The following is a 27,895-nucleotide window of genomic DNA, read 5'->3' on the forward strand; positions in this document are numbered from 1 at the left end:
TTTAACCTTACACTCCCCAAACCAATGCTTTGCCACTGAGCCACCAAGCCACTTTAATGTTGCTCTGATCAACCGTTGTATGGAAACTTGATGCCTTGCTGACATATGGATGATTGCGTCCCACAGAGCTGGCAAGGCTCGGCTTAGGGTCCACTACAGGATGATGCTGAAGTCTGTAACAGGACAAATGAATTCTGTGAGCTGTGCGGGAGAACCGTTGGCCAGTGAACCCAAATAGCAGCCGAAGTAGAGGATTAGTGAGTGATAGTCTGTTCTGTCTGAGGACAAAATATAACTGAGGCTTAAAAATTAAACTGAACAAACTATAAATATTCTGGACCAGTGGATAGATGAGGCCAAAGTGGAGGGGCCTTAATGACCTGGTGCCAAAGTATTCTGGAGCAAGCAACAGGACAAGAGTCCAAAGTTCAACAGTAAATTGAAATCAGAACCAGACGTCAACCCAGGTGACATGCTGTGGTGGAACCTTAGGAGATGGATAAGATTATTCCAAAGAGTTCAGGGACAAAAACCCTTCTCTGTGATGACAGATAGTCACTTTAAGCTTCTGCTGCTGACAACATATTAACAGGTTCCAACACTCAATGGACCTGATGATAACACACAGTGACAATTATCAGGACTCGCTGTGTAACAGCAGCAGGTTGTACTTCACCTGACTTGTCCTCACCTTTGCAACAGAACCATCCCTCTCCTTCATGACGGCCTTCATCTCCTCAGCAGTGATTTCATTTCGTCGTTGACGAGTCAAGTGCACATGCTGGACCAAAGCCAACCCACACTGTTCAATTTCCTGAACACAGTTAGTGTTGCAAATACGCTGAAGGAGCTCATCCACATCCTGGACACAAAACGCAGACAAGAAACGTTGTCGACAATTGAAAGATGTGTAAAACGTACATCAACCTCTGAAGCTACACGTTTCTGTAAGAACAGAATATTTACCAGGTCAGAGTCCAGGTCCAAATTCTCCAACCTAGACATAGAAAAGGTATAGGAAACATCAGTAAAGCAGAAACAGACTGCAAGCTACTTTTAAGAGGACACCAGCAGCTTTAGTAAGTGTTCTAACACAAGTTGGCTTTAAGCGGATGTTAAGGTGGAGAAATAAAGGTTTCCAACCAACAAGTTGGGATTTTTTGTAAGAGAAATCCTCTGATGGTTCCAATATGTTTCAAATTATCCTTTGTTTTAAAATGTGTGTCTCACACTGTTGTTATGACCCAACTTTCACAACGAGTTGTTATTAATTTAAAAATTCCTCTACTACATTTTTTACCAGTTGAAATATGTGTTTTTGTTAAATGTTAGAATCTAACAGATGCGGGTGGAGGCTACATGTGCTTTAATATACACTGCTGAACTGCTGGACATAAGCTGATTTTATGCTGGCCACCCAGAATCCCCAGCGGTCCTGCTGCCAGCCATATTAAAGCTGGACCCAGTGAAGCAGCCTTCAAATGACCAAAGCTGGCGTGAAGTAATTTTGTCTCGGGCTCCCTCAAGTCCACCTGAAACTCACTCACTGCAAACTTATTGCAAAGCTGCCAGGGGTGTGGGCAAAGTGGACCAGTCTCTGCAGAACTCCATTGTTCTAACAGTGGTCCCGAAACTGGACATGCAACTGGTAACAGCTGATCTCTGCCTCTCCTCCTGGGAAGCTCTTTTCATTTAGCCTGCTGCTATTTTGCTGTAATAAACAGTAATAAGGTGGCCGAGGCGGCTGTGCTCTACAGGGAACAGCAGGTAATGAAAGACCAGCCGCCTTCAATAAAGCTCCTCTAACACCCTGCTTAGAGCCCATCCAGCCCGGCTCAGCTCACTCTACAGACACCGGCATCATTAACGATCCCACTCACACCTAGACTCAACAGATATGCTTTCGCCAGCAACAACAGCCATTAGTGGGATCAAATGATCATAGTATGAGAAAAAAATCCTCATTCATGAAGTTTTAGACTGAATATTTTAAATGTGCAGGAAAAGCTTCATAATAAATGCAGAAACAAGAGTGGTCCTCAGGCCTGATTCTACACAGACCTGAACATGAGGCAGCCTTCATAGCTGGGACCGTCAAAGTGGGTTCAGGTCACCTGAAAATTAACCTGAGGTGTCACAATATGCAAACCAGGATCTATTTTAGAAAAACTATCACCATCATCATTTACTTTTTAAGTTTGTCCCTAAAAGATGTTAAGTGACAGAGGAAAAGGGAGCAAACATTTGACACGATGCCTGTTATATTCTGTGCTTAAATCTGCACACAACTGAAAATTGAACATTTGTTTGTACTTCGTATGTGACGATGGGTTCAGGTGAAATGGATCCAACAGAACAGAACCTTTAGGATATGTCTGTCATCTATTCAACTAAGGCCTTTTTTAATTTAAATTTAGACAATACAACATGTTTGTTGAGGAATAACACAGTCCATTAGAAAAACACACAATACACCACAACCAGCATCAGTGGTGACAGATGGACATGCTCCTTCATATTCTGTCCTTCAAATAAGATTGTGGCTCCAATATCAATTACCCTCTCATCCTACGTGAGGCGGTCATGGTTGGGGGTGATTGAGAGAAAGAGAGAAGGGCATTATCTCTAATTACATTTTCTGCTTTATTTGGTGGAGATGAGTGATCATTTCACAGATCTTAACCAGTCTAGATTAAGGTAAGGGGCCAACAGGAGGACGTGACCATTATCATCATTATAAAGGTATTATTTTAATTATCTTTGTCCTCAACATTACAGTCATTTCACATCAGCTCTCTTCACTGGGCCTGTTTCCATATGTAATCACTTACCACTGTTAGAAACATTTCCTGAAGTTGTACATCTAAAAAACTGCCTATAATGAATGAATGTGGACAACATGCTGCTTGACCTTGTAACGTACTTGGTAGCCTGCTGCAGCCTACGTGCTTGGAGCAGAACCTCATCTCGCTCCTCATTAGCCAACAGAAGACGTGACATCAGAGCTTGGTCCCGGTCCTTTTGAGCAGCCAGTAGTTCTTCCAGTACCACTGAAACGGGTCAACTACTGTAAGGACATCTAAACTCTTACTGCGGCAGCATGAGGTGGCAGCATCTCGCCTCACCTGTGGGTCTCTCCCAGGCCTGGGCCTCCCTCTGCTCCCTCCTCAGTTCCTCCTCCACCACCCTTCTCTGAAGCTCACACTCCTTCTGAATCAGCTGCTCCTGCAGCTGAATACATAATCATAGAATATCAGGACTTGGCCAGGTCCTGTCTGCACCGCACACAGACATCGAACCAACATTACACTGATCCTGTGTTTTATCTTCAATGTACAAAAACAACATGTTCCGTTTGTGGACTCACCTTCTTGTTGATACCTCTCAGAGCATCGACCTCATTTAGGAGGAGAGAGACATTTTTGTCTGGATCAAAACTCTGAAGCAGACTGCTTTCGATTTCTGGATGAAAGCTGAAGAGGAAACATTCATCTTTAACTGTTTCATTATATTTATCTACTGAAGAGCAATGGTCTATCACAGTTCAGAATGATTTTTACTAAACTAAAAACCACAATTAGGTGCAAAGGGTGTTTTAAAGGGTGAACAGTTTCATGGTTGGGATTCAAATGTTCCTCTGCACCAGGAAGGTGAACTGAGCAGAAATTACTCTTTGCCAAATAGTGAATGTTTCCTCAAAGTACAAGAAATTGTTTATAGGAAAAACAGTGTGCAAAACACACTCAAGAGCATTAAGTCAATAACGCTTCTGCTGATAAAAGCATACATACAAATAATTGGTTGAGTGGATCAAAAAGTGGCTGCTGGCCACTGAAGATGTCCGTAGTTAGGATGCGGTGACATCACCGCAGTGTGTGTGTGTTATAATAAAAGTAACCTGTGTGTCGTCAGGTCAGGAGTTTTAACCTCACATTACAGCTCTGCAGTGCAGCAGCTTTAATAAGCAGCTCCTGATGTACTCTCATATCACCTTAAAGGTCAGACAGCTTCTTATCGTAATAAAGCAGGTAAATAAGACCCTGGAGTCTGGATGACACTGTCTCTGTTACTGATTCTAATCAACTTGCCGCCTCCTTTTACTATCTTTCTATTTCCGTCCTGCTCTCGAACGCTTCCACTAATCAAATCAAGTCTAAATTTAATAGGTCACATTTCTCAGTGATGCAACCTGAATGCATCAACGAATCTCATGGAAAACCATTGAAAAGAGACAAAAGCAGCAAAAAAAAAACGAATTAAAGGAAGTGCAGTAAGTTTAATGAAAAGCAATAAAGTTTTTAATAAATGTGCTCAGAGTAGAGAAACTGCAAAGAGATTAATCAAAAACTAAGAATAAGGAACAATATGGAAACTCCAATATGGCTAATAGTATTTAAATCTATAGTAATCTACAGTTGTGATAGATCATGTGTTCATGTGAGAGAAAAGTTCAGATTTTCAGTGCAGCTTATTTTGTTCACAGGAAACAGATGAAATGTTTGAGCTGAGAAAATCAACCTTTTAAAATTAAATTGAATTGATTGCAGGGACACAATCCATGTTTTGGACATATCCATGTTCATTACAGACCCAAAGTATTCTTAATGAAAGAATGTTCTGCCGCTCCTGCCTAACACTAGGTTCTAACTGATCAAAAGGGCAGTGTCTTCTCATCTTCAACCTTTTATATTTCTCTACCGTAGTTCCCAAATATTTCTGACTATCCTTACCCAACACCATGACCGCTGAACTCTGGCTCGGCCTCTCCTTAACCAATCATCATTGGCTATTAGTGACATCACTAATGGCTGCTGCAATGAAGAGCTAGCAAAGCAAGTTTAGTGAGAAAACTGAGGATGTAAACATGTCCTTGGGCTCCAGACGCCAGGATATCACTAACGGGGAAGGATGGTTGTTTTTACATTATGTCACTCTGTCAAAATACTTTGAACACCGAAAAAAATGTAATTTCTAAAATATATACTCATATTTGAGTAAAACCTTCTAATCATCGCACCCACCTGTCCTCTGTGGTGACCAAGTGTTTTCTGATGTCTGGGCTATCAGGATGTCCAGATACTCCACAGCTGTTTGCCTCAGGAGAAGAGCCTCTGCTGGGAGAAAGGTCTACCTCCATTTCCCCTGCACTCTCCTGAGGGTCCCTGTGGCAGAGATGTGAGACAGGCGACTTTCTCTGGGAAAGCGGCAAGACTGCTGAAACACACCTATGATGGGAGAGCGGAGATATAAGATGGATTTGCCAGACTTCCAGTGTAAAGCAGATCATTGAAAGGGTGTGGTATTAAAAAACAGGAAGGCACCAGCCAGTGCAGCTCCAGAGGAAAAAGAACCATGGACAAACAGATGTGTTACTGGGTGGGACATGGTATGCAGGTATGCAGCCCACAGAGGGAGGAATATAAAATAAATATCAAGACAGTTCAAAAATACAGGTTTAAGGTTTCTTTTCCATAAACCAATAGATTTTTAAAATTTGACCATCCCCATCGACCACACTGGGCCTTTATTAGGCTCAAGCTTTTCTGTGCTGTGTTATGTTATTTAAAGACACACGGGAAAGTACAGATCTAAAACCCTGAAGGGTCTTAATTGCATCTTAAAGACCAGTGTGCAGCAGTGTCCCATTGGGTTTTTTGCCATTCTTGGCAAACAAGAAACAGGTCTAAGATGGCAGAGTGGAGTAAAGCAAAGGGCTTCAGACTCAAACTATCTTATTCACTACTTGGTATTAAGGGGTGTTTTGGGGTTACACATTGTTAAGTGCTCTGTTTCAACACCGATGCAGGGAAGCTGTTCTTCTAAAGGAGCCAAAGGGTTCCACTGATCTGCTTATGAAAGGCTAAGCAGACAACTTAGCATGTACAGTAAATAGTTTGGAGCTCTGCCTACTGCAAGATGAACAAAATTTTAATTCCAAACCCTCAAATTGAAGCTGCACCCAGACATTATGACCATTCATTTAGAGTCCACTGTGAATTATGACATAACACATTCTTACAAAACTAGAGTAATGTCCTACCTGTCAGTGTTGGCGAGTGGTTGCCTTGAAGGAGAAGGCAGACGTTTTCTCAACTCCACATTCACTCGAGGGTTAGCTGAAAAAACGGTAGCACATTTAATTCAGAGAGTAAACACCCGCTGTGACCTAACCCAGGGTCAGGGTTGGTAACTGCCATTTACGAGCAGAGGCTGGCCTTTGGATCTTTACAAATGCATCTTAATAAAAAGTAAACACCTCGTTAAGACCTCGTTAATGACTGTTAAAGAAGGCACCAATCAGAGTGCAGCTCCTCAGGTGTAATTAAAATGGTGTTAAATGCTCATTAAGACTAAAGTAATCACAGAAACACTGAGCTCAATTTACTCAACAATTACAGTGTGTTACTAATGCTGCAGTTTAACTTGCTGAGGTGTTGCTGACTGAATGAACACCAGTAAACAATAAGATGTGCCAGGTTTTGAGTCAGAGAATGTGACAATGTTTTGGTTTTATAGAAGCCCAGAAACACACCTGAATTCAAGTCACTTACTAACTGGGGTGAGAGGTGACCAGGACAAGGTTAGTTCTACTCCTGCTGTGAGGACATGAGATTCAGCCTTCATCTGGCTCTTGTGCTGATGAAGACTGGGCCTCAGGTCCAGACCACATCACGTCTCTTCACTTTCAACAGCCTGCTTCTGTTTTAGCAGTGGACCTTCGTGGTTGTGTAGGTTTGTCTGGTCCAGTTCTACTTTGAATTGTGCTGAACTGCTGTATTTTGATCTTTTCACTTTGAAACTTCTCTTCTCTACATTGATCTCTCTGTGGACCCCCACCCTCCCAGTTCTGATCTCCTTGTGGACTCGATCTAATTGAGCACCGCGGTTCTCCTTATTATTCATGTACAATTACAGATGTGATGAGGAGCTAAATCCTCCTAAATGACCGTTCATGCCTCGATTCGCTTTGAAGTCTTGTCAAAGACAGAAAATCTGCAGAAAAAAGGGAGAAATGCTGCGACCAATCAGAGGAGTCCTGCCCCCCTACACCCAACACACCCACTTCATGTAATATAAAGTAAAGTCCATTAATTTTTTAAGCTGTATTTAATACATTTTGTGCAGAAAGTTTGGAGCAGGGAGAGTCGGAGGGGGGCTCCAGCTGACTGCATGAATATTAATGACGGTGTTACAATGATTAAAGAGGCTTCAGCTCAAATCCAACACAATCCGACTGTGATCCGGCCCGCCGACACCATGCCGACACCGAGCCGCCACACATGAATTTAGATCCGGACATTAAGCCACAAAGAAACTTAAAGAGGATGAACACAGGAAGTGGACACAAATACACAAACACAACGTGTGTTAATGCACATGTAACACAGATCGCGTTTTTACCTAAGGTGAAGTGTTCCAACGATGAATCTGATTTGTTCAGTTCTAGAGTCCTTGCAGTCAGCACATCAATGTGTTACTTTGAATCGTCTTTGTAATATTAAAGTAAATAAAGCTGTTTTCTTTTAAACAAAAAGTTCTCATCTCTGATGCAATAACTCACATTGTACACACACACACACACACACACACACACACACACACACACACACACACACACACACACACACACACACACACACACACACACACACACACACACACACACACACACACACACACACACACTTCCATGTACTTCCCTGGAAGTGAGGACCTCCATTGCCTTAGCCCCTAACACCAACCATCACAACTAAAGACAGACGTGTAACACTTGCTCTAATCCTAAGCAAAACTCAATGCTAACCGGCCAAAATGTGTGCACTTTGGTAGGAAAAAACGTTTCTTGGTTCTCACTTCGATGCAAGTGCACACACACCTACACACACACACACACAGTGTGTGCAGCAGGAAAACAGGAAAATTATGAAAAAAAAATCAGTTTTTGCAAATGAGACACATTGCAGCATTCCAGCACAGACATGTTAAAGCAGCTACTTCAGTCTGTTCAAACAAACCTGCAGCTGTGTGTGTGTGTGTGTGTGTGTGTGTGTGTGTGTGTGTGTGTGTGTGTGTGTGTGTGTGTGTGTGTGTGTGTGTGTGTGGGGACCACCCACTCTGCAGATTAAATAATTCACATGACCCTCGGCCTTTGTCATTTTCTTTGTCTTCACATTGATCCATTGTGCTTGTTTCTTTATCAATAGCATTTAAAGTTAATTCATTTTGATAGTCTATTTATTATTTTTTTTTTAAATTTTTTAGGCAATCTAGATTAATTTCAAACTTGAACAAAAAAAAAATATCAATTGTTTTTATATCATGGTTTGGTTTTAAAAAAAGAGATTTTTATTTTACTTTTCATCCCAGCCTTTTCTATCACATTTCTTTTCCTTGTGTTTTTTTTTTTTGGTGTGTGTGGAACTCCCAACCTTCCAGAGTTTCCCTTTGATGTTGGAGCCTTTGTGCATGAAAGTAGTTTGGGTAGGTAAAATGTTGTTTGTTCTCTTTCATGTATTTACTCTTGTCATTTAAAACATGCTAAACTGAAGGTTGTCAGAATGGACGCAGTCAGTGTAGGAAGCAGGTTCAAATGGGTCAAAATCAAAATCACAAACAATAAAGTACAAGCAGCGTAGGAGGCTGTGGCTTAGATCATCCTCAAGGTCTATGGTGACAACTACAGACAGCTCAGACACAGACGCTCATGGAGCCATATGGTTCATATGGTCTGTTGCATCCTGACCAGAGGCATCAACAGACAAAAGTACACAGAAACTCATCACCCAACTCATAACTGACTGATCTCAGGTGACTAAAAACCGTATCAGTAATTTCAATTCCTCAGTTCTAGAATCGTCCGTGACTAACCCAGAATCACAGACCTCCTTAGAAACCAGCTAATCTCTGTTTGCAACAGACAAGGTACAACTGCCACAGTCTTTAAAACATAAATATCATAAATGTTTCTTCAAATTAAGTTCTGCTACTTTCAAAGCAACCATGGTTATGTCAGTATCTGTAGGTCAGTTTGTAGTAGCAGTGTCAGTATAAACAGGAGTATCGCCTTCAGATATCACAATATCACCAACAGTAGTGGTGTTAGTTTCAGTATTACGAGTTTCAGTCCTACTAGCAATGTGTGATTAAGCAGCGCCCTCCAGTGGATAAACTGTGCTGTTACAGCACTGAAGTCAAAGAGAGCTGGGACCAGGTTCAGGGCTACAGAGCCAGTCTCAAAGAGTTACACTGCTTTCTCTCTAATCGTGTGACACAAACTTGAATAAGGTAACTCCTTTTCACCTCAGCATGGATGTTTGGCAAGTTTTTGACGCAACCCCTCTATTTATTTGGACTCGGGACCAGCACAGAAGTCACTGGCTTGCAACTCCTGCAGCTAGACTTAAACCTGCATTGGGGTCAGCAGTATAACACTAACCACAGCGCCAAACGGCTGGGAAACACAAACTTCAGTAAAAAGTCCTCCATTCTTTAACATGAAGTACTGCAACATACATGTTGTAGTAGCACCAGCAGTGTTATTTACCTTTGTACATGTCCACTAGAGATTCCCTGAGCTCCTTGCTGGGTATCCATGTTGACAGACTGGTCTCTGCACACTCTGAACTAGATCCTCTAGAAACAAGCAACACACCAGTCAGACCAGTTAACACACACACACACACACACACACACACACACACGCACACGCACGCGCGCAACGCCTCCTCCTTTACTGACAGAGGGTCAGACATCACTGGGTCGTCCCTTAGCGAATCTGTCGATAGCTGGAAATCCAAACATTGGCAGAAATACATGTTCTGCTCACTTTTATGATGAGTTCTGGGTCATAGGGCATCAGAGAACGTCTCTCCTCCTAACGCGTCAATGGCCTTATGACTTCAGCTGAGCAGCTTTTCTTACCTGCGTCGTCGTTGCAGTTCACCAAATTTTCTTTTCGCTTTCTGCAGAGCAACATGAATTTCAACAGCTTTGCTGCTGCCAGATGCCATCTACAGTCCTGACCAACAAACTGTGCAGCCACTGGCAGCACAGTTAACAGGTGGTGTACGGCTGAGACTGGATGACAGTGTGACTCCACGGAACATTAAATATTGATGCACTCATAGCATCAGGTGACTCAGGTGACTTTTATCCCGCCACCCCATTCTCCCCACTAAGTGAGTAGCATCACACTCACAGGAGCCATTCACAAACACAGTGAAACAGATTCATTGATGACTTCAGTTTATTGGTTGTTGGAAATTGTTTTCAACATCATGCAGCAGTTTGTCCAGCAGAATAATGTCCACTCTGTGTTTCATCACAAACAGCCCATTGAGGTGGAACACAGGTATATCCCACCTGTACCTGTCAAACCAGAGCTTGTTCTCTGGGAGACTGATGTCCACCTGCTGCAAGACAAACTGCAGGCCAAAGAGAAAATGAGAGACAGCAGCTTCTTAAAAAACATCTCAAAATCTTTCTAAATTCTGCTTCAGAAAGCAAAAATATGACATCATCTCACTGTCAAAACGACTGATTCGTGTTTCAGCTATGTTTCCTCAGATTTTGTTATTGGTCAGTCAAGCTTTAGGTTCTGTACAATTAGCAGGCAAAAAAAATAAAATTGCTTAAATAGAACTAATGTTCTACTTCTATTCACTGGGAAAAACAATGTACCCTCAATACTTTATTATTCACTAAAACCTATTTTGAATCGACATGTTCTGAATTCACCCAAATCACGCTACGCAGCAGTGTCACCACGACAACAGACGCACAGCGTTCAGATGTCAGCTCTGACTGTTGCGTATTTGAACGAATATGAGACTCACTCTGTGTTTGAACAATTTCAGCTTTTCTTTAGCTTCATCACATAAAGGACACGGATCCTGCAAAGAAATACAAAGGATATGTTTTTTTTATTTTGGAAAAGACACCAAAATATATACAATAACACATCATACCACACCATGAAGCATCCCACTGGTCCATTTGCTGCAAGGTTACTCTAAAGCTATCTGATGAGATCACTACGTAACAGAAGCAGATCAGCTTCCAGCACTTTTATCTTATTTGTGTGGCTCGTTTTATCTCTTACAGTGTAAGATAATTCTGAGTAAAGTATACAAGCACTAAAGAGTCACTAGTTAAGACAAGTTCCCCTTCAATAATCAAACACATGCACAAACCCACAACATATTGGCAATGACAATCATAAAACTTGGTCTAGCCTTCACCAAATAAAATTCTACATAATGTGAGTAAGAAAACCCAGGAGGATTATGCTATTAGCACTATGAAGGTTTTGGGCTCATTATATTTGTCAATGCTTGACTTAGATGCACATAAGACCACATTTTATGACAATTAATGTAGAAAAAAAATTCACAGGCAAGAAATTATTCAGTAGTAGGTGGTTAGTATAGTAAAGACATGTAATTACCTTGGTAAAAAGGGTGAGAATTGGTAAAGTGTTGATAGAAAACAGCCTGAGAAGCTGCAGAGCTGCAGGTTCATACAAAGGAAACATCTTCAGGAAAAACATTTTATCTATAAACAAAATAAGAAAAAAAGTTACTGACCTCAGCAGGATGTGATTGAACACAGCAGGAAAAGATCCTCAGAAAGCAGCTAGATCCGACTATTTGTTTATTTGATAACATTAAACTTTTTTCTTCTTTAGCGGTTAACGTTGATGGATTATCATGGCTTTCATATGAAGTTCATCGTGTGTCAAGAAACTGAGTTGACTTGATTCTGAAGTTTTATTTCGTCAAGATCATGGATAAATATTTTACTAAAGATTTTTTTTAAATGAGTGTTTTACGCTGCAGCATTGGTGTTTCTGAGTAATACTAATTACAGCTACTGATGCAAAAAAACAGTTAACCAACTAAAAATCACAGCTCTGTATACGTCACTGTGACAGATCCAATGTGACATGCAAGGGACAAAACAATTCACCTAAAGGCTGACACAGTAAAGGAACATGCTTGGATGGAGTCATGCTTCTAAATAAAAACTTCTGAAGGGACAACTTTTGCGTGTGATCCCACATGTTGACTTAACTCTGACAAAGTGAAAATCTACATACCATCTAGTTTTAGAATAATAGAAGGAGAGGTGGGCAACCCTGAGAACAAAGGAAAAAATGTACAGCACACTAGTGTAGCAGTGATTTGACATGTGGTGTGTGTCAGGCTCAAGCCAATTCGACTTAAAGATTCTGAACAAGTTGAGTTTGTGCGTCAACAGATTGTGTCATGCGATACAGTTGAGGTGGGCTGGCGTCAGAGTAGATGATTTACTGTGGAGACGCCTGATGGGAACAACCTAAAGATGAAGATGAAGAAATGCAGTACACTGTCCTATACTATGCTGTCCAATGCATGTAACAGTCCATATGTGCTGTAAATCAACATGGAATCCTCCTGTCCGATTTTTCCATGTAGCAAACTAATAAGGCAAAGTTATCGTGACAGAAACTAGCAACTAACTCGTTAGATAAGATCAGATAAGTGAGACTATATTGATCCCCTTTTGTTTTCTCTGCATTTAACCCATTCACACCCAAGGAGTAGCAGCGAGCAGCTCCCAAACATGGGGTGCTCGGGGAGCTAGTGTGATGTGATTGTTTTATATTTGGCAAGCAGTTTGTGTGCAGAAGGACAATTGAATAAAAAAGTTATTTGCTCACTGATAAATATAAAGTCAGAACGCTCAAAGTGGTTTGATCCCCCACCTTCCCACCTCTGGCAACAGGTGTGTTCTAGAGCAATATGCTTCACACTAGATCCCCGGGCGCCGCACTGTTGAAGCTCACTGCTCCCCCAGGAGATGGGGCAAATGCAGAAATAAATTTCCCCAATGTGGGATCGATAAAGTTATTTTTTTATTATTATCATCATCATCAGTAGAAGTAGTAGTGCATAACACAACGTCATGATGACGTAATCAGAACAGAGACAACAAACAGCCCTTCCCGTCTTTGATTAAAACTGAAAGATAAAAAAGAATTGTTTCCATTATTTATTGTGTCTTAAACTGTTAAAACAGCAGCAGTCTCTGCAGTAAAGCGAATTGTTTGTCTGTTTCTTTAACGAAACAACATTACGTGTTCAAACCGTGTGGGAGCCCGGATTGTTACTGGTTATCCACCTATTTTTTTATGTTTATCAATCGACAAATCAATGTTAGCCTCTTAGCCGATTAGCTTCAGCTATACAGCTTCTACAAGGCGGAGGCGCCAGTTCACTCACCGACTCCCGCTGAACAGACCCGATGTTATTCGAAGGAAATCCCGCTGAAATGCTCGGCTCTCGGTGATTTCAACACATTCTGAGCTGACGACTGATAAAAGTTTTGTGCCAAACAAACGTCAACGGAGTCTGTTCCTAGCTGTTTTTCTTCTTCCTCTTCTTCCTGTTGGCAGTTTGCGGTCTGTAAATTGCGCATTACCGCCACCTACAGATAGAGCAGATTTTCGCTGACTCGTTCCTGTCGGATTTCACGCTGATCTCTTCATGACATTTGCATGACTTAGGCACCATTCCACCAAGCCCCCCTACACCAGTCATGACCCCCCACTGTGATGTACTTAATGCTTAGCTGCCTTGTTAACGCCCCCGAAATCTTTCTTAAGAAACGACCTGCAATTGCACATTTATGCACCTGGTGGAGCAATGATGTGTAATCCAGGCCCACAGGTAGACTGGAAGTGCATGAGGTTTGTGTACTATATAAACTACCGTTCAAAAGTTTGGGGTCACCCAGACAATTTTGTGTCCATTAAAAGTCACACTTTTATTTACCAGCATGCGTTATAAAATGAATGGAAAATATAGTCTCATTGAAAAGGTTAACAATAATGATTTGTATTTTAAATAATATTTTTTGTAATCAAACTTTGCTCTCGTCAAAGAATCCTCCATTTGCAGCAATCACAGCATTGCAGGCCTTTGGCATCTGGATGTTAATTTGTTGAGGTAATCTGGTAATCTGGGCCTTCTGACACAATGAGCAGGCACATTGTACCATTACTACACGGCAGTGACAGTTGCTGGAAATGGGCCTCTATACACCCAAGTAAATATTGCAGCAAAGATCAGACATTTGCAGCTAGAATAGTCATTTACCACATTAGTGATGTAAACAGTGTATTTCTGAATCGTTCAAAAAAGTGCCTTTCGGTCAAAAATATAGCCAAATTTTATATATATATATATATATATATATATATATATATATACACTACACACTAGTGTAGACTCCTGGTGTAAACTCGCCTCTGGTGTCTTTTGTTCACCACAAAAATTCAAGGGACACAAAATACAGAGATCTGCGCACCCTATTCTCTGTTGACAAGGCGAGAAGAATCAGACAAGGCAAAGCACATCAGTGCCTCAAGAATGGACTGACATTGTGCCTGGTTGTACAGTAGGAAATCAGCATCATTATTCCAGTAATAAATGGACATCTGAATACATATGTGTGTTACCAGAGTTATGCCAGCTGATATTCTTTCAGTTCTGTGTCATTTCAGTCACATTTTATTGCCAAATGTCACCAAAGCTGGCTGATTGTGATGGCTCAATAATTTTCAAGTTAACTCACAGACTTTTCGTAAAGTAGAAACATTACCAAAAGTGCAGCAACCTTCAGTCTGAGTAAAGTTATGTATTATCATAACTTAAACCTAAACATAGTTATAACTCATTTGAGAGCCTCACTCTGAGTCTTTCTCACCCAGACTCTAAAACCCAGAAGCCAGTTGTGTTTTGTATTGTTTACCGTCCTCCGGCTCTATATTCAGAGTTCTTAACTGAATTCTCTGAATTCTTATCTGACTTAGTTCTTAGCACAGCTTCTTCCCTATAATTATATGGAGTTAACCTCAATAATCAACTCTTCCAAGTCGTCCACTTTTAGTGTCTTTTAGATCCAATCCCAACCATACTCAGTCCTAAAAGTTCTACCTTTAATCAGCTAATCCATATTAAATCAAATCAACCAATCTTTACATATAGGCTATGTACCACAGGCTTTTAAGGTGGCTGTGGTCAAACCTCTATTGAAAAAACCAACCCTGGACCCTGAACAACTAGCCAACTATAGGCCTATTTCAAATTTACCCTTTATTTCCAAGATTTTGGAAAAAATCGTGGCTAAACAATTATCTGACCACCTGAGTGGGAATAACCTGTACGAAGATTTTCAGTCAGGATTTAGAAAACATCATAGCACAGTAACAGCTGTGGTTAGAGTCACTAATGATCTTCTATTAGCTCCGGACAATGGTCTAGTTTCTGTCCTTGTCCTGTTAGATCTTAGTGCTGCATTTGATACAATTGATCATAACATTCTATTACAGACACTAGAACATAGGATCGGAATTAAAGGAACAGCACTGGGAAGGTTTAAAACCTATTTGTTGACAGATTCCAGTTTGTTCATGTTAATGAGAAATTCTCCACATGCACAAGGATTAGCTATGGAGTACCACAGGGTTCTGTGCTTGGTCCAATTCTGTTCAGCCTATACATGTCTCCTCTAGGTGAGATTATTAGGAAGCATTCTATAAAATTTCATTGTTATGCAGATGATACTCAGCTATATATGTCTTTGGAACCAAATGAAAGAGATCAACTAGTCTAAATTTGGAGTCGCTTAAAAGACATCAAATCCTGGAGGTCCCAAAACTTCCTTCTGTCACAGCCTGGACTTACTTCCTGTTTTATTTTCTTGTATTTCCAGTTTTGTCTTGTCACATTTAGTTTAGTTTTACTTTCCAGTCACATGATCTCTCCAGCTGTTTTCTGTCAGTCATTACTCACACTGTCTTGTATTTAGGCACCATCTAAGCCATAGCCCAGTGCCAGATTGTTAGGTCGTGTTCCTGTGTCATAGTAGCTGTCACGGATCGGCAGGGAGAGGACTCAAATGCACAGCGCCAGGACACGACGTAGCCGGTGAAAAAATGAGGGTTTATTCCCAAAATCAAAGTCACAAAACAGGTAGTGGACAATAACAGAACGATGACTTACAGGGTCGGTAAGATGCTGCAGGAACGTGAGAGTCGGAAATCAGAAAACAACGATCTGGCAGAGAACCAATGTGACAGGTGGTGGTTAAATACACGGAAAAGATCACTGATACAAAACAGGTGAGTGTAATGAGGACCGGGAGTGAAGCGGGAACGGCTGTGGTGTGATGGGAAACGGAAGTGTTTACAAAATAAAACCGAAAACTGGGATCAAAAACAGAAGAGTCCTTTCAAAATAAAACCAAGAACGAAAACCTGACAGTACCCCTCCCTCTAGGGCGTCTTCCACGGCGCCCACGGAAGCCCCCCCCCCGAACCAGGGCGGGCGGAGGGTGGACACAGGAGGAGGGACCGAATCCCTCCCCTTCCAGGCAGACAAGCAGGGTGGGTGGAGGGAGGACCGGAGGAGGGTCAAAACAAGAGTCCACAGAACCAAAACCGAAAGTCCATGACAGGGAGAACAGAGTCCAGGAGTTCCTCACGAGGGTGGTGGCAGGAGAGTCCACCACGACGGCTGGCGAGGTCCGGGAGAGCAGGGCTGAGCCCAGCCCCCTCCCCGACGGAGATGCTCCGGGGGTCCCAGGGTCGCGGCGGACGACGACGGCAGAGGCTTCGCCATCGTCGTGGCAGGCGGGGACTCACCCCAGGCGAACGGCCGTGGCGGTGGCGGAGTCGAGGCGGACGGCGCCGAAGGAGGCAGCGCCATCCAATCAGCAGGCGAAGCCGAGGGCGAGGCCACCAGTCCGGCAGCCGAGACCAGGACGAGGCAGGAACCGATGCAGGTGCGGCCGGAGCCGAGCCGCCAGGAACCGATGCAGGTGCGGCCGGAGCCGAGCCGCCAGGAACCGATGCCGGTGCGGCCGGAGCCGAGCCGCCAGGGACCGATGCCGGTGCAGCGGGAGCTGCGACGGGAACGACCCCCTCCTGGAGGTCGACAGGGACTGCGACGGGCGCGACCCCCTCCTGGAGGTCCGCCGGGACTGCGACGGGCGCGACCCCCTCCTGGAGGTCCGCCGGGACTGCGACGGGCGCGACCCCCTCCTGGAGGTCCGCCGGGACTGCGACGGGCGCGACCCCCTCCTGGAGGTCCGCCGGGACTGCGACGGGCGCGACCCCCTCCTGGAGGTCCGCCGGGACTGCCGCTGGCGCGACCTCCTCCTGGAGGTGCGCGGGAACTGCAGCTGGCGCGACCTCCTCCTGGAGGTGCGCGGGAACTGCAGCTGGCGCGACCTCCTCCTGGAGGTGCGCGGGAACTGCAGCTGGCGCGACCTCCTCCTGGAGGTGCGCGGGAACTGCAGCTGGCGCGACCTCCTCCTGGAGGTGCGCGGGAACTGCAGCTGGCGCGACCTCCTCCTGGAGGTGCGCGGGAACTGCAGCTGGCGCGACCTCCTCCTGGAGGTGCGCGGGAACTGCAGCTGGCGCGACCTCCTCCTGGAGGTGCGCAGGGGCTGCAGCTGGCGCGACCTCCTCCTGGGGGTGCGCAGGGGCTGCAGCTGGCGCAACCTCCTCCTGGGGGTGCGCAGGGGCTGCAGCTGGCGCAACCTCCTCCTGGGGGTGCGCAGGGGCTGCAGCTGGCGCAACCTCCTCCTGGGGGTGCGCAGGGGCTGCAGCTGGCGCAACCTCCTCCTGGGGGTGCGCAGGGGCTGCAGCTGGCGCAACCTCCTCCTGGGGGTGCGCAGGGGCTGCAGCTGGCGCAACCTCCTCCTGGGGGTGCGCAGGGACTGCAGCTGGCGCAACCTCCTCCTGGGGGTGCGCAGGGGCTGCAGCTGGCGCAACCTCCTCCTGGGGGTGCGCAGGGGCTGCGGCTCCGAGGGTGACAGGAGCTGGAACGGCCGCAACATGGCCGACAGGGACAGGGGCTGGAACGGCCGCCACATGGCCGACAGGAACGGCATCTACTTGGCCGACAGGGACAGGAACTAGAACGGCCGCAACATGGCCGACAGGAACGGCATCTACTTGGCCGACAGGGACAGGAACCGGGACTAGAACGGCCGCAACATGGCCGACAGGAACGGCCGCAACATGGCCGGCAGGGACAGGAACGGCGTCTACTTGGCCGACAGGGACAGGAACAGGAACTAGAACGGCCTCAACATGGCCGACAGGAACGGCCGCGACATGGCCGACAGGAACTGGAACGGCATCTACTCTGGAGCTGGCATGGCTACTTGCCGCTGCCAAGCTCGACGGAGCAGACGTCGGGCCTGATCGGGTGTGCATAGCACCTGTGCGACAGGTGGTGCCCCCTGGTTGGGACACGACCTGCGCGTGACTGAACTGAACTGGGACAGGAACGTGACTGGACTGAACTGGAACCGGGACAGGAACGTGACTGGACTGAACTGGAACCGGGACAGGAACGTGACTGGACTGAACTGGAACCTGGACAGGAACGTGACTGGACTGAACTGGAACCTGGACAGGAACGTGACTCGACTGTGCTGGAACCTGGACAGGAACGTGACTCGACTGTGCTGGAACCTGGACAGGCCTCGACTGTGCTGGAACCTGGACAGGCCTCGACTGTGCTGGAACCTGGACAGGCCTCGACTGTACTGGGGCCGGGACAGGCCTCGACTGAACTGGGGCCGGGACAGGCCTCGACTGAACTGGGGCCGGGACAGGACTCGACTGAACTGGGGCCGGAACAGGACTCGACTGAACTGGGGCCGGAACAGGACTCGACTGAACTGGGGCCGGAACAGGACTCGACTGAACTGGGGCCGGAACAGGACTCGACTGAACTGGGGCCGGAACAGGACTCGACTGAACTGGGGCCGGAACAGGACTCGACTGAACTGGGGCCGGAACAGGACTCGACTGAACTGGGGCCGGAACAGGACTCGACTGAACTGGGGCCGGAACAGGACTCGACTGAACTGGGGCCGGAACAGGACTCGACTGAACTGGGGCCGGAACAGGACTCGACTGAACTGGGGCCGGAACAGGACTCGACTGAACTGGGGCCGGAACAGGACTCGACTGAACTGGGGCCGGAACAGGACTCGACTGAACTGGGGCCGGAACAGGACTTGACTGAACTGGGGCCTGAACTGGGCTCGACTGGACTGGAGACTGGACTGGGCTCGACTGGACTGGGCTCGACTGGACTGGGCTCGACTGGACTGGGCTCGACTGGACTGGGCTCGACTGGACTGGGCTCGACTGGACTGGCGGCTGGCCTGGAGACTGAACAGCGCGCGGCTGGCCTGGAGACTGAACAGCGCGCGGCTGGCCTGGAGACTGAACAGCGCGCGGCTGGCCTGGAGACTGAACAGCGCGCGGCTGGCCTGGAGACTGAACAGCGCGCGGCTGGCCTGGAGACTGAACAGCGCGCGGCTGGCCTGGAGACTGAACAGCGCGCGGCTGGACTGGAGACTGAACAGCGCGCGGCTGGACTGGAGACTGAACAGCGCGCGGCTGGACTGGAGACTGAACAGCGCGCGGCTGGACTGGAGACTGAACAGCGCGCGGCTGGACTGGAGACTGAACAGCGCGCGGCTGGACTGGAGACTGAACAGCGCGCGGCTGGACTGGAGACTGAACAGAACGTGACTGGGCGGAGACCTGAGCATGGCAAGGCTGAGCTGGAACCTGAACGAGGGGCGACTGAACTACGACTGGAGTCTGAACAGGACATGGCTGCACTAGGGCTGGAGACTGAGCGTGGCTTGACTGACCTGACTGAGAGGTGGGACATGAAGCGGCTGCTGGCTGCAGGCCCGGGAGTTGCAGGACCTCTCGCAGGACAGGTTCCCTCAGGACGAGAGCGGCTGCTTCCTCGAACAGTTGTTCTCTCGTGCCCTGGTCTGCTGCCGAATCGGCGGTGTTCATGAGGTGGGCGAAGAGAAACGCAACTGGAGGAGAGCAGAGGAGGTGGACCCGTCGGGCGACGCTGTCTGAGATGCCTGCTATCAGAGGGACACAGTCAGTCGGAGAATCGAGGGGATCCCCCGCGGGAGGGGAGAGCTGCTCGGGCACTGCGACCGAGGTCTCTGGGCCCTGAACCTCAGACCCGTGCCCTCGCCGACGTCGTCTGGGGCGCCTGCGGCTGACCGTCGCCTGAGGCGCTGGGAGCGGCAGGGGCTGGGTCTCTGTAGTGGGGTCCGTGTGGTGAACCAAACCGACGGCGTCTGGAGCTTGGGTTGTAGCCGCAGGCGCGGCGACAGGAACGGGAACCGCCGGAGCGGCGACAGGAACGGGAACCGCCGGAGCGGCGACAGGAACGGAAACCGCCGGAGCGGCGTCAGGAACGGGAACCGTCGGAGCGGCGACAGAGGCGCGGCCAGGCGATACGCGCAGAGCGCGTGTCAAGTCCCTCCGCGTTAGTCGGAGCCCCTCGAAATACGCTTGCACCCCGGGGTACTCACGCCACCAGTATTCGTCCTCCAGTATCTCGATGGCTAGTTCTACCACGGAGAGCCGAACCTGGGGGCTGGGTGCTTCCGCATATTTCCTGGCTAAGCCCTGGAGATCGCCACGGATGTCCTCCGGTAGACTTAGGAAAACGAAATCCATTGCTCCGGTGAGCGACTTGTACACGGAGCCAAACAGAGAGGGGGAAAAAAAAGAAGAGACGGCGGCGGCTGACCGGGGTGAAGGCTGGGCGCTGGCTGGGTCCAAGTCTGGCCAGATCGTTCTGTCACGGATCGGCAGGGAGAGGACTCAAATGCACAGCGCCAGGACACGACGTAGCCGGTGAAAAAATGAGGGTTTATTCCCAAAATCAAAGTCACAAAACAGGTAGTGGACAATAACAGAACGATGACTTACAGGGTCGGTAAGATGCTGCAGGAACGTGAGAGTCGGAAATCAGAAAACAACGATCTGGCAGAGAACCAATGTGACAGGTGGTGGTTAAATACACGGAAAAGATCACTGATACAAAACAGGTGAGTGTAATGAGGACCGGGAGTGAAGCGGGAACGGCTGTGGTGTGATGGGAAACGGAAGTGTTTACAAAATAAAACCGAAAACTGGGATCAAAAACAGAAGAGTCCTTTCAAAATAAAACCAAGAACGAAAACCTGACAGTAGCCAGCATTTCACATATTCCCTTGCACCGTCTATGACCCTCACTATCCGGACCTTGTCTCTTGCCTTGCCTCTGATCGTGCTCTGCCGTAAGTGTGTGAACCTAGCCTGTCTCTGCCCACCGACTGCCTGATCCTTACCTGTACCTGTGCTGCTGCCACTGTGTATTGACCCTTGCCTGCCTGACCACGAGAACGATTAAAACACCTTCCTCAACTAAGCTCTGTCTCCACTGTGCATGTGGGTCCGCTACCTTGAACGTTGTGACACCTTCAACTAAATTCAGATAAAACTGAAATTCTCATTGTTGGGCCTAAAAATCTGAGACAGACACTATTGAGTCAGATAGCCACAATGGATGGCATAACATTAGCTACCTTTACCGCAACCAGCTGCTGAAACCAAGCAAATCTGTTAAGCAAATAATCAGTGCAAAAGAAATATGCAGGGATGTACCTTAGGCTAACACATTCATAACTAAACAACTGTTGTACTGTGGTTTAACTTGGAGATTAGAATCCTAGCAGCCAGGGTCCACACACCTTCAGTTCCAGGAGGGCAGGCGACCCAAGCTCCCCACACAGAGCCCCCCAGGCAGAGCTGCAGCAGCCACAGTGACAGCACCCAAGGTCAGAGTGGACCACTGTGGGTCAACGCTGTCCGCTCCATAAGATCCAGGGGCAAACACTCCACCCGGTGGGAGGGTCAGCCTGACAGAGTGGAGCCCGAGGACCCACGGCCCGTAGGCAGCCCACTATGAGATGCCCCTGCACCCAGAGTGCCCCCCCCCAGTCCAATACCCCTACATGAGCGAGCAGGGCCTACCCCATCGGCCCGACCATATCCCCTGGCACCACACCAGGCCCGCAGCACAAAGCCAGCAATTGGTGGGGGTCAGCAGAAAAAAGACCACCCAGGCAGACGATCAACGTACCCCTGGCAGAAAACCGGACCCCCCACACGCATACAGACTCACACAAACACAGATGCATACACCCACCCATACGTACATCAACACACACACACACCATAAACTCTCTCACAACAAACTAGTCAATCTTACGTTAACCCATGCACTTTCAGATACATTCTCGCACCTACGCCCATGTGGCCCCAGGCAGGGACCGCAGCTCCTCCCGAGCCCCGCCCAACTCCCCCAAACTGGGAGAAGCAGAGGGCAGCGGAAAAGGCATCCCAGAACCCTGCAACCCAGCTTGGTCGTGGGTGTGTGGAACTAGAGTGCACTGAAAGTGGGTGACACCTCCAGGAGCACGACCGCTGGCTGACGGTGTGACCCCCGGACAGTGTCCCCCCCACCCTAAATGTCTTTTTGCAGTTAAAACTGGGTGGTGATCTCTCCACTAGGGCCAGTGGGCGAGGCCACAACTGGCTAGAATCCCCCCCCCCCCGAGGGAGCCCCCACATTCCTGGACGAGTGTGTATGACTAATGCAATTAAAACTGCAGAGCATCCCACTTGGGAGGGACGGAACCACTTTCCGGTAGCCCCGGTCCCTCCATCAGCAGGACGCCCCTTGCAGACCTAAGTGGATGAATGTGGAGAAATGTAGTTGGGAAGCAAATCACCAGGGTCCGCAGAGCCAGGTTTCTGACTAGCTCTGCTACCCATCCCCCGCCCCCCACAACCCCCAGCCAGGAAAAGATAGCCGAGACCTGGGGACCGCAGTACTACTGCCCATGCACCACACGCAGCACAGCCAGAGCCATCCTCACCCTTCTTTCACACTTACCCATTCTCTCGCTCAAGTATGCCCATGCTCGCCCCGTGTAGTGCTACACTCAAACCTACACACATACTCTGCGGTTGTGCATTGAGGGCCAACCTCCGTCCAGGGCCCAATGAAGGCCGCAGCCCGAGTAGTCCTCCAACCCCAAGCAGTTACCAAAAGCGTTGGACCGCTAGGGCAGGCAGCACCCCACCCGAGCAAGGGCAGCTGTAAGGTTCTGGTTCTGTTTTCAGTTTTTATTTTTGAAAGTACTCTGTTCATCAGCCATATCATGTTTTGGGTTTCCTTTTCCTGTTTTATTTTGGTAATCTCCCGGTTTCTGTTTCAGTTCTAGCTTCACTTCCGGTTTACGTCACATTACAGCTGTTCCTGCTTCACCCGGTCAATGTACACACCTGCACTTCATCAGTAATCATTCACCTTGCACTTAAGCACCACTTCTCACACCAGTACCCCGCCAGATCGTTGATCCTATGTTCCCACGTTCCAGCAATCCTCTAGTCAGCTTATCCTGTTACCGATCCAGTTCTGTACCTCTAACCATCGCATCTCGCCTGATCCCTACTGGTTTTGTAAGCTCTGACTCTGTTACCGAACCCTGCCTGTTTGTGGACCTGCCGAAGCCTGCCGAATCTAACCCTGAGATCTGAGCCTTTTGTTAACCTGTGTATGACCCGGACTGCCTTGTGACTTTGCTTCTGGAATAAACCCACATTTTTTCATCATTCATCGTGTCCTGGCGCTGTGCATTTGGGTCCTCTCCCCACCGTTCCGTGACAGAACGATCTGGCCAGACTTGGACCCAGCCGGTGCCCAGCCGTCATCCAGGTCAGCGACCGCATTTGTTTTTTCCCTTGTCCTGTTTTTTTTGGCTCCGTGCGCAAGTCACGCACCGGAGCAATGGAGTTTTCATGCCCGAGTCTGCCGGTGGATATCCGCGGAGACCTAGAGAGGTTCGCTAAGGCATATGCGGAAGCGCCCAGCCGTGAGGACCGTCTCCGCCACGTAACGCGGGGTATCGAGTTACTGACGGCCGAGTTTTGGTGGCGTGCGTATCCCGGAGTACAGACGTATTACGAAAGACTACATTCTCTACAGAGGGATTTGGCACGCGCGCTGCGCGCCCCGTCTGCCCGTGTCTCCGCACCTCTTCCTGTCACCACTCCGGCGGGTCATGTCTCCGTTCCTGCCGCTGCTGCAGCAGATCCTGTTCCCGTTCCTGTCGCCGCTCTGGCGGTTCACGTTCCTGTCATCGCTCCGGCGCCTCCAACCCAAGCTCCAAACGCCGCCGCCTCTGGTCGCCACTCGGAGCCAGCTACAGAGACCCAGCCCCCGCCGCTCTCAGCGCCTCAGTCAACGGTCAGCCGCAGGCGCTCCAGACAACGTCGACGAGGGCACGGTTCCGGGGTCCAGGGTCCAGAGACCTCGGTCGCGGTGGTCGAGCAGCTCTCCTCCCCGGCAGAGGATTCCCTCGGTTCCCCTACTGACTGTGTTATGTCGATTGCAGGTATCCCAGATAGCGTCGCACAGCGGATCCACCTCCACTGTTCCCCCCCGGTTGCGTTCCTCTTTTCCCACCTCATGAACACCGCCGATTCGGCAGCAGACCAGGGTACGAGGGAACAGTTGTTCGAGGAAGCAGCCGCTCTCGTCCTGAGGGAACCTGCCCTGCGTGAGGTCCTGCAACTTCCAGGCCTGCAGCCAGCAGCCACACCATGTCCCACCTCTCAGTCAGGCCAGTCGAGTCACGTTCAGGTTCCAGCCCAGTCGAGTCACGTTCAGGTTCCAGCCCAGTCGAGTCACGTTTAGGTTCCAGCCCAGTCGAGTCACGTTCAGGCTTCAGTGCAGCCCTGTCACGCTCAGGTTCCAGTCCCAGTCCAGTCAAGCTCCGCTCAGGCGCCAGTCCCAGTCCAGTCGAGCTCCATTCAGGCGCCAGTCCCAGTCCAGTCGAGCTCCGTTCAGGCGCCAGTCCCAGTCCAGTCGAGCTCCGTTCAGGCGCCAGTCCCAGTCCAGTCGAGCTCCGCTCAGGCGCCAGTCCCAGTCCAGTCGAGATCCGCTCAGGCGCTAGCCCCAGTCCAGTCGAGCTCCGCTCAGGCGCTAGCCCCAGTCCAGTCGAGCTCCGCTCAGGCGCTAGTCCCAGTCCAGTCAAGTCATGCTCAGGCGCTAGCCCCAGTCCAGTCGAGTCCCGTTCCGGTCCCAGTCCAGTCGAGCCACGCTCGGGTCTTGTCCCAGCCATAGGGCACCACCCGTCGAACAAGTGCTATGCACACCCGATCAGGCCCGACGTCTGCTCCGTCGAGCTCGGCGGCTGCAAGCAGCCATGCCGGCTCCAGAGTAGACGCCGTCTCAGTCCATGCCGGCTCCAGTGAGGAGCCAGAGAGCAGCACTGCCGGCTCCAGTGAGGAGCCAGAGAGCAGCACTGCCAGCTCCAGTGAGGAGCCAGAGAGCAGCACTGCCGGCTCCAGTAAAGACGCTGTCGTGTATTTTGATGTTCCGACATTGTTAGAGAGTTCACACAGACTCAACTTTTATGCTCAAATTAACACATGAATTTATTACATAGAATGAAATAGTACAATCACAGAATAATCATGAGAGAGGTGGTGGCCGAATTCACCCGCTTGTTCTTCTGCAGAAAGAACTGAGAGGTCGAAAAAGGGCAGCTGGGTGACTGCAGCAGACCTTCTGCGAAGCATTCTAAGAACACATCTCCCAATGCCCACTTTTTAAAGCAGTGTTGTTTATGCAACCAGCAAGTGCCTACGTGTCCATCGAAAGTCCATGTTTACTCAGCTGCAGCAGTTTATTTGTTTTAGTGGCCAACCTGACACCACGGTCAACTTGACATTTGTTGCAATGGACAGAAATAACTCCATAGGAGGAACAGGATTTACCACAACGCCGTTCCTGTTCCTGTCGGCCATGCAGAGGCCGTTCCTGTTCCTGTCAGCCATGCAGAGGCCGTTCCTGTTCCTGTCGGCCATGCAGAGGCCGTCCCTGTTCCTATTCCTGTCGGCCATGCAGAGGCCGTCCCTGTTCCTGTTCCTGTCGCGGCCCCCGCTGACCTCCAGGAGGAGGTCACGCCAGCTGGAGTTCCTGTCGCAGCCCCCGCCGACCTCCAGGAGGAGGTCGAGTCGGCTGCAGTTCCTGTCGCAGTTCCGGCTGCGGTTCCCCACGACCTCCAGGAGGAGGTCACGCCTGCCACAGTTCCCGCCAACCTCCAGGAGGAGGTCGTTCCTGTTGCCGCACCTGCATCGGTTCCTGGTGGTCCACGTCTCCACGTCTGTTCTCACCTCATCAGCCGGACTGGTGGCCTCGCCCTCGGCGCCTCCTGCCGTGTGGATGGCGCTGCCTCCATCGGCGCCGTCCGCCTCGACTCCGCCACCGTCATGGCCGTTCGCCGTGGGTGCGCCCCCTCCTGCCGCGGCGATGGCGCAGTCTTTGCCGTCGTCGGCCACCACGACCCGGGGATCTCCGGATCGTCTCCGTCGGGAGGAGGCTGGACGTGGCTCCACCCTCCCTCTCCTCGCCACCACCCTCCGAATCCCAGGACTTTCTCGGTCATGGACTTTCTGTTTCTGTTTTGTGGACTCTGGATTTGACCCTCCTCCGGTCCTCCCTCCGCCCACCCTGCTTGTTTGCCTTGCGGGGGAGGGGTTCGGTCCCTCCTCCTGAGACCACCCTCCGCCCGCCCTGGTTCGGGGAGGGGGGCTTCCGTGGGCGCCGTGGAAGACGCCCTAGGGGAAGGGGTACTGTCAGGTTCTGGTTCTGTTTTCAGTTTTTATTTTTGAAAGTACTCTGTTCATCAGCCATATCATGTTTTGGGTTTCCTTTTCCTGTTTTATTTTGGTAATCTCCCGGTTTCTGTTTCAGTTCTAGCTTCACTTCCGGTTTACGTCATGTCACAGCTGTTCCTGCTTCACCCGGTCAATGTACACACCTGCACTTCATCAGTAATCATTCACCTTGCACTTAAGCACCACTTCTCACACCAGTACCTCGCCAGATCGTTGATCCTATGTTCCCACGTTCCAGCAATCCTCTAGTCAGCTTATCCTGTTACCGATCCAGTTCTGTACCTCTAACCATTGCATCTCGCCTGATCCCTACTGGTTTTGTAAGCTCTGACTCTGTTACCGAACCCTGCCTGTTTGTGGACCTGCCGAAGCCTGCCGAATCTAACCCTGAGATCTGAGCCTTTTGTTAACCTGTGTATGACCCGGACTGCCTTGTGACTTCGCTTCTGGAATAAACCCACATTTTTTCATCATCCGCATCGTGTCCTGGCGCAGGTAGACACTCCCAGAGGGACCCCCCCGGGCACAGGTCACCCAGGTCTCCACCTCCAGGTCCACTCCCGCACACTGGTAGAGAGGCCCACCTCCACTCCCCGGAGACAGGCACACGCCAACCCTCAAAATACTCCGGCACAGGACTGCCGGTCTCAGCAGCCACCACACCCCCACCACAGGGGGCCAGCCCAGGATCCACCAGCCCCGTTGTCCCGGTTCCTTAGGTAGGCAGGCACTCCCAACCACCAGTTACCCCCCCCACCACTGTGCCAGACATGACACAGCACCAGAGCTCCACGCATCCTTACCTGGAAATGGAATCAATCAGAGTATAGTTTTGGTCATTGATTTGACGAAGCAGACAATGTGTCTAAGGTGGTGTAATCTAACAAGCTGTTCAGGTACTGATTAATGCTTAATTTTTTTGTTTGTTTTCCAGTTCATAAGGATAATTTTCTTTGCGAAACAGAGGGCCGAAAGAAGTGTGTGTGATGAGTTTGTCTCTAGGTCAAGCCCACTTAGATCTCCTAGAAGACAAAGTGCAGAGGCCGCTGGGATTGGACAGCTTAACCGGGTTGACAGGTGTTCACATACTCCTTGCCAAAATTGCTGCACAGGTGAACATGACCAGAATGCATGTAGGAATCTATCTGCTGTGTTATCTGTACAATGAGGGCAAATATTTGAGTTTGTGAAACCCATTTGGAACATCCTTTGTCCTGTATAATGTGTTCAATGAAGAATTTTATATTGTATTAGTTGTAAATTTGTATT

At 48.9% G+C, this 27,895-nt stretch overlaps 1 protein-coding gene across 12 annotated transcripts in view; it reads right to left on the reverse strand.

Moving 5' to 3' along the window:
• The window catches only part of mipol1 (mirror-image polydactyly 1), a 36,756-nt gene extending 23,252 nt beyond the window's left edge, over positions 1-13,504 (reverse strand). Inside the window, exons 1-9 of one of the 12 annotated variants that reach the window (XM_055505485.1) lie at positions 13,263-13,504; positions 9,545-9,633; positions 6,041-6,116; positions 5,022-5,225; positions 3,368-3,473; positions 3,126-3,231; positions 2,912-3,050; positions 967-997; positions 692-862 (exon numbers count right to left, since the gene is read on the reverse strand). In XM_055505485.1, the coding sequence (XP_055361460.1) occupies positions 692-862; positions 967-997; positions 2,912-3,050; positions 3,126-3,231; positions 3,368-3,473; positions 5,022-5,225; positions 6,041-6,116; positions 9,545-9,554 (843 nt within the window). In that variant the 5' untranslated portion in view covers positions 9,555-9,633; positions 13,263-13,504. Of the gene's footprint in view, positions 1-691; positions 863-966; positions 998-2,911; positions 3,051-3,125; positions 3,232-3,367; positions 3,474-5,021; positions 5,226-6,040; positions 6,117-9,544; positions 9,634-10,835; positions 10,893-13,262 lie in introns of those variants that run through there. The other 11 variants (XM_055505483.1, XM_029140132.2, XM_029140131.3 and 8 more) reach the window with 11 other exon arrangements.
• Between the last annotated feature and the right edge of the window lie 14,391 nt (positions 13,505-27,895).

Source organism: Betta splendens, chromosome 22 (genome assembly GCF_900634795.4).
Source record: "Betta splendens chromosome 22, fBetSpl5.4, whole genome shotgun sequence".
In the NCBI taxonomy this organism is placed as follows: Eukaryota; Metazoa; Chordata; class Actinopteri; order Anabantiformes; family Osphronemidae; genus Betta; species Betta splendens.